We start from the raw sequence: 10,096 nt of genomic DNA, 5'->3' as shown, positions 1-10,096 counted from the left end.
AATCATTATTTAGAAAACAACCTCTAATAAATCTAATGAATATATCCACCACCATGCATGCATTTATGTATAAGAAGATGTCATTGCTGAAGATGAAAGTGTTGATAAAAGTTCTGTTGGATAAGGTGAGAATGAGTGGAATTGAGAGGATGATAGGATTCTTTTTATGTTATTATTTATTTTTAGGGTTATTCTACAAGCTTACAACTCCCTTACATAAGGGGGCTCCAAGATTAGCGTTGAACCCTCTCATGTGAAAGGACTATCATGCATGGTGTACACAAGTGTACCAAGCATGACAATTATTTTTAATTGATTTAAAGGTTAGACAATTTTTTCCTTTATTTAAAAAAAACATCTGCTGCTCACCTGACTGGACTTAACAAATGAAACGGACGAAAATAGTAAAGCGACGATAAATGCGAAAAAAAAATTGATTAGAGATGGAATTGTGATTTTCGTGAAAGTTTGGACTAAATATGCAATTTACCCAATATTAAAATAATAACTACAATTACTTGCATATATTCCTCACTCCAAATTACTAATCACCCACTGGCGATCTGATTATTTTATTCACAAATCCCAATGAAATTGTAACACGTGGCCGACCTAAATAGAACCGTTGTTTCCAGCCGTAACGTTCCATTTGTGTACAGTTAATACTTGCCGGTATATCCGGGTGGCAGTATCACCAATTGTTTCCGTTATATATACATATATAAGCAAAATCCTATAAATAGTGGGGGAGAGAGAGAGGGATTAGGGGTTAGGGTTTACAGCAAACCCACATTCTTCTTCTCTCTCGTGACCGGAAATGGCCTTCCAATCGCAAGCCGGCTCAGATATCTCCACCAAAGAAGCGAACCTAAAGGAGGAACTGCAAGATCCTGGATTCTCAGGCCAAAGTTGCTGCTGTTTTTGGAACTACCCGTGTTTCCAGACCCGACAACCCGATAACTGGGAGAGGGTATCACCGCCGGAGAAAGAGCAAGAAATCGCCGGAGGCTTGTGGGGGAAGGGAATAAACGCCTTGAAGAAGGTTAGGGAATGGTCGGAGCTCGTCGCCGGTCCGAAATGGAAGACATTCATCCGCCGGTTCAATAGGGCGACGGTCCGGTCCAAAACAGGAAAATTCCAGTACGATCCTTTGAGTTATGCTTTGAATTTTGATGAAGGGCAGTGGCAAGACAGTCAATTGGAGAAAGATTGGCCAGCATGGGACTTTTCGGCCCGGTTTGCGGCGATTCCGGTGTCAACTAAAGGGTCGATGGAGTTTGGCAAGGACGAGCCACTGTTCGCGTGAGGAAGAAGCCGGTTGATTTGGCGTTCGACGTTTTGACGGTGAATGAAAGCGGTCGGTTGATAAATTGATTCTGTTTTTAGCGTTTCCATTAAATTATTCTATTTATTAATTTTAATAAAGTCGCTTATAATTCATTATTCTTTTGGGGGATTATTGTAACTGTTTTATTATTTATTTTTTTTTCACTTTTAAGGGATTATTGTAAGACTGCAATTTTATGTTAAAATTTTTGTTGATTATGAAGTTGACAAGGAAATGTGACATGTCTTCTTGTATTGACCCCGTTAATTTTTTCATGGATTATTTTTGTCGTGTATCACAAAGTACATAAGAGTGGCCATACCCGACCCTTCCCTATTGGAGGGGCGTTTGTGCGTTGCAGGTGCCCGTTCAATAGGGATTGCCGAGTGTCCATTATGGACATTTTTATGTACATCGTGAATAACCATTTTCTCCTGTGCGTGAGAAATTTTCCTTAATCATTCTGATCCGAATGCTGTGAGATGACCCAAACTGGCCTAATGATAACCAAAGACAAATATGTCTCGTAGATTTTTTCATTTAATTGTCAATTGCAGTGTAGAGACAAGACAGAACCGGTTCAATTGACTTTTATTGATTTCAACACTGTTTGAATATAAAATCGAATTTTATCCATGCTCAATGGTATTGATTTTGAAGCCTTTGTACTTTAGGGGCAATCTCCTTGCAACCCGTGTAAGACCGCAATTTTATGTTAAAATTTTTGTTGATTATGAAGTTGACAAGGAAATGTGACATGTCTTCTTGTATTGATCCCGTTAATTTTCTCCTGGATTATTATTGGTGTACATCACCAAATACATAAGAGTGTTCATACCCGATCCCTCTCTATTGGAGGGGTATCTGTGCGTTGCAAGTACCCCTTCAATAGGAGGTGTCGAGTGTCCATTATGGACACTCTTATCTACACCAAGAATAATCCTTTTTCTTCTGTACGTGAGAAATTTTCCTTAATTATTCTGATCCGAATGCTGTGAGATGACCCAAACTTGCCTAATGATAACCAAAGACAAATATGTCTACTAGATTTTTTTCATTTAATTGTCAATTGCAGTGGAGTAGAGACAAGACAGAACCGGTTCTTTTAAGCCACGAAAGCCCTTTACATCTGTTCAATTGACTTTTATTGATTTCAACTCTGTTCGAATATAAAATCGAATTTTATCCATTCTCAATGGTATTGATTTTGAAGCCTTTGTACTTTAGGGGCAATCTCCTTGAAACCCGTGTAATGTATTTACTCTTTACAAAAACACGTCCAAGTTGTTTAAAAACCGGTTCAAATTCACCTCATTACAGGGGGCACATGGGAAGAAACCAATTAAAAAAAGGCAAACCCATTACAAGCCAAGGTTTGTATCGAAAACTACTCATTTAAAACTGACTCTGTCCAAAAAGGTTAACGGATCAAATAAATTATGAAAATGTTTGTTGTATATCATCATTTACATATTCTTTTACAAATTGATGAGATAACGACAAATTGAATCAAAATTGTCAAAATATTTTCACCACTTAAAATGTTGTGTTCGTGTAATGTGGGTTAATGGCTCACAAAAAACAACAAACAGAAAAAAAAAATTTAAATGTGGAGTTGGTTTGTGAGATTTTGAGTCAAATCTCAAAACTTTATCTGTTGATAAATAAATCTATAAATTGTAATGTACATGCAACACAACCATGTAAATTAAGCCAAATTCTTTTTAAACTCAAGTCCATTCTCATGTCGAGTTGACATGGAAATTTTGTTCACACTTCTCAAACAGAAGGGCGGGAATCTCTGATTTTTCATAACAAGATAGAACTGTTCCAAAAGTATAAGATAATCGCCACTGTTGGATTATTGTCCTGCATATCTTGCCGATGCCATGATCAATGCAATTAGTCGTTCAAGAATTCGTAATGTTCTAAACATATCCAGAAACAAGTTGTTAATTTGACTTCACCTGTTTATCCAAAATAAGAACTCGAAGATGAAGGAAAAGCAATGAACCAACAAACATTTATGAAACCGGTAACAAAATGTAACATCGAGAATTGAAATTCGCATCAATTATGGATATATATCATGTTATAGACTATCACCAAATTTTATTGAAGCAGAGTAAATTAAATTTCGATAAAGTAGAAAGACACCATTACAAGATTAATCCCAAAATGATAATGTACCTTTCCGACACCTTCTGTTCTCTGCATCTATGGTAAGTCCATATTAAGAGAAGACGGATACTCCATTTGGGCATCTGAAGAACTTGCATAAGTGCTCTTCTTCGACCACAGCCATATCTTGGAAACAGAATAGCTATCAGTTCTTGTCCCAATACTAATCTTCTTCCCGTCTTCACTCGGAGGATTGCTAATTTGTTCCGTCCCTTTGACCAGCTTCGCGTCAGAACGAATTCGATCAAGGCTCAAGGGTATCCGGAGATTAGCACCGCCAACTACATACTGATATGAACCCATAGAGTAACATCTTCTAACGTCCAATTTACTATCACTAGACTCTCCCGGTGATTCCCCTTCTTCCTCGTTCAATTTTCTGAATTTACCAAGCCTCACGGGTAAAACTGCCTTTTCTACTGCAACTTCCTCAATTTCTGCTGTCTTCTCACCGAAAGAATTCCTGTTCTCTACATTAGTGGGATGTCTATCTTCTTCCCTAAAATCATCGTAATCAAAAATAGGGTTTGCCGTGGGAAAACCGGGATTGAAAAGAGTCCCTCTACAGAGAGGACATGTTGAATTCGTTAAGAGCCAAGTATCAATACAATTGATATGAAATGCGTGGCTACAAATCGGAAGCAATCTCAATTGGTCCTTCTCAGAAAATTCGCTCAAGCAAACTGCACAATCAAAGGGCTCTTGTGAACCCTCAATCTCCTTATACATAAACACTGGCAATGCATCAATAAAAGCTTGATCCAGACCAGAATCATGTAAATGGAAGAGTTGTTGCAGTTGTCTTTGGAGAACATCAGAGCCCGAAACACCCAAATCCCGGTTCGACTGTGAGGAGGATGAATTTTTCGTAAGAAATCTAACAAGCAAATGGAGAAGACCCGATACGAAAAACAAAACAGCTAAAATTACTATAATGAAGAGAACAACAGGACTAATCCTAGTACCAGACGAAGACGGAGAAGGGCTCGATTCATTGTGGACATAAGGGGAAGCTGATACAGGATAAACAGGAGGTTGGTATGTTAAAACTCCATCTTTTTGGTTGATTTGATGCTGAATCCAAGACATTTTCAAATGCATATGTTCAGAAAACTGCCGTTTCACTCTTTCTCTACCAATCCCTTTGCCCCTCATTTCTTGCAAATCCTCGTTCTCCTTTGAGAATCACAAAAAAATTTCAAGTTTGAATCTGTCATTAAACAGGCCTATTTATTGAACTATAAACCAAAACAAGTACTTTTCACGTTCTCCCTCTTTCACATAAACATACATATCCCAGACAAGCAGAAACCTTAAAACATAAAAAACTTAACCCTCAAATTTTTTCCCAAAACAGAGTAACATCACAATATCAAACCACAAGGCAGTTTGGTGCTAATAAGGCAACAATCAAAAATGGAAAAATCCCAACTCACTAATTGTCCAACAAAATGAAAAGACAGTGATGCCGATTGAGTTTTTACCTACCTTGACTTCGATTGCTTAGCAAAACCTTAAAAGCACAGATTTACACTGGATTCTAACAGCCCGCGAGAATAACGGAATTAAATATGAAAATCTTGAATTTCTCCCCCTCTTACTGACAATTATAATTAATATAAAAAAAGTTTAGTCATATTCAGTGTGTATACAGTATATATATGGGAAGTGAAAGTGATGGGGTTTTTTCTTCCACTGTGTAATTTTTTTAAACGGATTTAGAATCCAAAGGCGGGTGTGGCACTAGTTTCCAAAGTAAGTATATGCCAAAAAGGGCCCCCCAGGGCACATCCGAATTGATGGAACAATCACTTCGCTGGGACACTGGAAGCAAGGGTGGGGAGTTCGATTCCTGGAGTTAACACTGGGAGCCATATGGAGAGGAAGTCATTGGTGTGAACAAACGTCCAGTGAGGAGAGCTCTCTTTGCGGAAGGAATCCAAATGAGTTGTGGGAACCTGGGAGCCAACAAGGGCACATCCTGCGATTTACCTCCCTGAGCTGCTGAGGGGCCGGAGGTTCAGGGACAAGGATCTAGTCGGACGCAAGCCCGAACACCTTGTAAAAAAAAAAAAAAAAAAAAAAGTATATGCCAAAAAGACAACACTTTTGTTTCCAGTAATAAAATAAGAAAAGAAAAAGATAGTAGTCAACATTTTGATTATTTGATATGGACATGCACTATAGGTCATGTCAATGATATAATTGAGTTAATTGTTTCAATGGTCACTAAACTTAGATCCATATTTTTGATTGACCACTGAATTTTAAAATGTCAAATTTTAATCACTGAACTTAGGTCCGCATCATTGATTGGCCACTGAAACTCAAAATGTCAAGTTTTGGTCACTAAATTTTGAAAAATGTCGAATTTTGACCACTGAACTTTGAAAAATATTATACATTACTCACTGAACTTTGAAAAATATTGTACATTATTCACTATAAACTCGATATTTTTCAAAGTTCAACAATTGTACTAATGAGTAACGTACGACATATTCCAAAGTTCAGTAACCAAAACTCAATATTTTAAATTTCAGTAAGCAATTTAAGACATGGGTATAAGTTCAATGAGCAATCAAAGACATTGATTTAAGTTCAATAACAAAAATTCGATATTTTTCAAAGTTCAATGGCCAAAATTTAACATTTTATAATTTAGTAATCAATCAAAGACATTGGCCTAAGTTCAGTGATCATTGGAACAATTAACTCGATATGATCTGATCATTTTAAGCCTGTTTGGGAAATTTTTAATAGTTGATTTTCAAAATTAAATATCAATTTTAATTATGCATCTAGTAAGATTCACAACATTTACTTATTCATCGCCCATTTCTATCAACTTATAAGCTTAGCACCAAAAAACAAAAAACAAACAAACAAACAAACAAACAAAGGCTAAGCACGTCTAAATCAATTATGAGATATGGTGTGCGCTTACAATGATCTACGTGAGCTTATAATAATAGAAATAGTCACGACCACATACTTTTTGATAGGCATAGTTTGGGGGCACAAATCAATAATCGTGTACGAAATTATAGAAGAGATCCTTTAAAATAAAACAATATTGTTAATTGAGTATAAGCATATGTGTAGAAATATCAATAAAATAGAAATCTCGTTATTGCATAACTCATGTTGAAGTAGTGTACCATTGAATGTTCTACAGTCTCATGATCGAACTTTCATGTTAGAAATTGCCATTGTATACTCCCCAGCATGTTAAAAGATGGTGAGTGACACTAGGTGAGATATATCGGAAATGGTACTCATGGGACATTTGAAAAAATAAAATAAAATAATTCAAGAATTATCTTTTATACCCTAGATCCAACACTATCATACTTGATGAAGATTCTTAAAGAAGTGTTTTGGCTTTGATTTGTTTCGTCCATTATTTTAATTTCAAGTTCCAATAGTGTTTGCCCATTTAGTGTACATATTCACCAAATTCTCAACTTGCAAATGAGATTCTTTATCAATCATCAAAATTGTTGACAAAAATGTTATAATCTAGACTAACATAATTTTGATTTTGACTATTTTATCTTGAATTGATGGAGCTATTTGCACCATTTAATTTGCATGAGATAGAGTTTGAAAATTGGGCAGTTGATTAAACTAGTGGTGTGTGGTGCCGCCAAATAAAACAATTTTAGTCAACTAATTCATTTATGGTTTTAATCATAGTTATTAAAATCGACCGGCCCGATAAACCGATGACCCGGGCCTTTGAGCGAGCTGGGCCAGTTGCCAACAAGCGGTTTTTGAATAATTTTTGGACCGGTTCAACTCAATTCGACCCGGTTGATTTTTAAACCAAATTTCAAAACTCTTTTACATTGAAATTGTAGATACCAAAGATTTGAACCCTTGATTGACCTCTAAGTAAAACACAGCGTTACCATTAATACAAGCAACACTTATCTTCTTTTGTTTAATAAATTATATCTAACCTATGAATAATTTGCTACTTGTAGAATCATTTTTAAAGAAATTAGTCCAACATTTTCATTCACTTTGTAATTTCAAATAATTATTTTATATACTTATTTTGTTTGAAAAGAAAATAATGTTAACTAATATAAATTGAATAGATAATACACAAAATTTTTGTCAATAACTAATAAATAATTTGTAAATCACTAAAAGGGAAAAATATATTTTTTAATATAATATACAAAATTATAAAATCAAAATTTAACCATTATCACTGATAAATGAGTTCAAAAATCATTAATTTAAATGTATAGAAAAATTAATCACAAAGAACTTGAAAACTTTAATTTTGTCTCAACAAAAAAAATAAAAAATAAAAAATTATACTTCAAAAATTATTAAATTATTTTTAAGTAATGAGCCACTGGTCCAACCACCAATTCACCGGTCCGACCAGTAACCCAGTGACCCTATACCTTGATCGGGTCGATATCCGAATTGGGTCTGATAACTATGGTTTTAATTAAGATTGCAAGATCATGGTTTGGATTAGAAATTATCTCCTCTCCAAGATGGGTAGAAATTATCGTGTCCACCGCTAACACCACATCAACGATCAAGTCTACAATTATTGACAATTCAGTTATTTTAATCAAGACTGCAAGATCATGGTTTGGATTAGAAATGATCTCCTACCATAATGGGCAAGAGTTATCTCGTTCACCTTTGATGTGGCGATGCCAAATCAACGATCAAGTCTACAATTTTTGACAATTCAATGTTGAATTGTCAATAATTGTAGGCCTACATCATTGAATTGTCAATAATTGTAGGCCTACATCAGTTGTTAGGAAGATAACTCCTATCTACAATGAGTAAGAAATCATTTCTATGATTTAAATAAGCCTAAAAAAGGTGAAGCAAGCAACTTTTATCTGAATGCATGTTTGAATAATCATCTTTCACTTATAGCCTAACATCCTCTTAAAATCTATAATTAGGATGCGGTAATCTACTCCTTAGCAGTAGGTGCACCTTTTTCTCTCCTCCTACTTGGATAATAAATCACATTTTTCAATAGTTTTGAATCATGGAATTCATTCATCCCAAGTCGTGTAAGAGACAAAAGTAAAATTGCATCTTTGTTTTTGTTCAATCACTTCGTCTATATAATAATATTTTTGTGCATACGTATATAAGTTTGAATTATTTTTTAATCAAATATCTTGGAATTTCAACGTACCTCTTACTGCATAGGATAACAATCTACGCAGCTTTTCGTGATGATAACTAGAAAATTTGATTAACTCGATTTCATTGGTCTCGACCAACATACTGGATGTAACACTTTGAAAAGTCGCTAGTACAAATTGAACGCACAAAAAGGCAGAGGCTAAGTCCACTCCCGTGCCATTGATTGCAAAAGAGAGATAATAGGGGCATTAAGATTACTTTATGATAAGTCCCTCTGATATTCAAAAAGCTACTTAATAGATGTTGGACAAATGTGAAATGCAAAAGTGAATTGAAATAGTTACTAGTAGAACCAAATATAAATGTCAGGGCCCATTTGACATAATTTTTAAGAGTTAAAAAGAGTTTTTGAAATTCTGAAAATTACTTTTGGATCCATTTCACTTATTTATGAAAGGGTTTCTTCTAATTAAACAAAATCAATTGAGGATGAAGTAGAATGGAGTGGGCCACGACCTTACGAGAAATCTCTTCCCATCCCTGCCTCATCTCCAAGAGGCCAAGAAGAGGTTAAAAATATCTTCATTTTCTCCCATTTATTTATTGGGGGAATTTACATAAATGTCACTAAAATTGAAAATGCACAAAAAAATTTCATTTGCACCAATTTCTTCCAAAAACGTCACTTTTTGTTGCAAAATGTCCATTTTACCCTTTAGACACCTTTTTAAGAGCAATAAATGTTTGATTTGAATGCAATTAATAGTGTTATATGATGATTTGTTTTTATTAAATTTAAATATTTAAGATATGATTATTATATTGTATAATATGAATTTTTGATTAAAAAAGGGGTGAAAACTTTAAAAAAAAAAAAAACACTCACACACACACACACACACAAATACGTTGGAATACAAACCCTACATTCTTCTTCACCATCTTCATTCCATCATCAACCAGGCAAGAAGAGAAAGCTATTGATCAACCTCAAATGTAAGCTACTAGAAAAAAATATTTTTTATTTGATGATTTACTACTTTAAATGTTTAATACAATATGGTCATATTTAATTGACTCTTTTTGAATCTAATTCATTTATGTATTTTATTTTTGAAATATTTTTTGAAGGAAAAAATACAAACATCCTCTATAAAATGTAAAGGATTCCATATTTAATGAAACATTGAGTTATTCCTTCTTTATTTATGAGAAAATATTGTAATATTGTAGTTGAGAATTGATTATCACCGTTAATGTATTCAATAATTTCTTCCAAACAGTCAAACACATGTTTTTAAACTTCCCCAAAACTTATGACAGTTCAACTGTCGAACAGTATTTTCGAAACTATCAAGTTAGACATTGGAATTGTTGAACTCGAATTTACTAATTGTCAGGATAGATAATTTAATTGTTGATTTCGACACCTGAAAATTGTTGTCA

At 34.4% G+C, this 10,096-nt stretch overlaps 2 protein-coding genes across 3 annotated transcripts; one reads left to right on the top strand and one right to left on the bottom strand.

Annotated features, from left to right (window-relative positions):
- Positions 1-612: 612 nt before the first annotated feature.
- Positions 613-1,581, top strand: LOC111390370. The gene is made up of 2 exons (XM_023015408.1): positions 613-1,401; positions 1,435-1,581. Exon 1 carries the CDS (start codon positions 818-820, stop codon positions 1,304-1,306), a length of 489 nt encoding a protein of 162 aa, XP_022871176.1. The 5' UTR covers positions 613-817; the 3' UTR covers positions 1,307-1,401; positions 1,435-1,581.
- A 1,810-nt stretch (positions 1,582-3,391) lies between these two features.
- On the bottom strand, positions 3,392-5,211 carry LOC111390368 (RING-H2 finger protein ATL46-like). 2 transcript variants are annotated; one of them, XM_023015406.1, is made up of 2 exons: positions 4,993-5,211; positions 3,392-4,684 (listed from the first exon to the last, which is right to left on the bottom strand). In XM_023015406.1, exon 2 carries the CDS (start codon positions 4,661-4,663, stop codon positions 3,545-3,547), a length of 1,119 nt encoding a protein of 372 aa, XP_022871174.1. In that variant the 5' UTR covers positions 4,664-4,684; positions 4,993-5,211; the 3' UTR covers positions 3,392-3,544. The 2 variants fall into 2 exon arrangements, with proteins under 2 accessions (XP_022871174.1, XP_022871173.1); XM_023015405.1 differs by having other exon boundaries at positions 4,997-5,211.
- Positions 5,212-10,096: the final 4,885 nt, after the last annotated feature.

This window comes from Olea europaea, unplaced genomic scaffold (assembly GCF_002742605.1).
Source record: "Olea europaea var. sylvestris unplaced genomic scaffold, O_europaea_v1 scaffold675, whole genome shotgun sequence".
In the NCBI taxonomy this organism is placed as follows: Eukaryota; Viridiplantae; Streptophyta; class Magnoliopsida; order Lamiales; family Oleaceae; genus Olea; species Olea europaea.
This window is presented reverse-complemented; position numbering and strand designations above follow the sequence as displayed.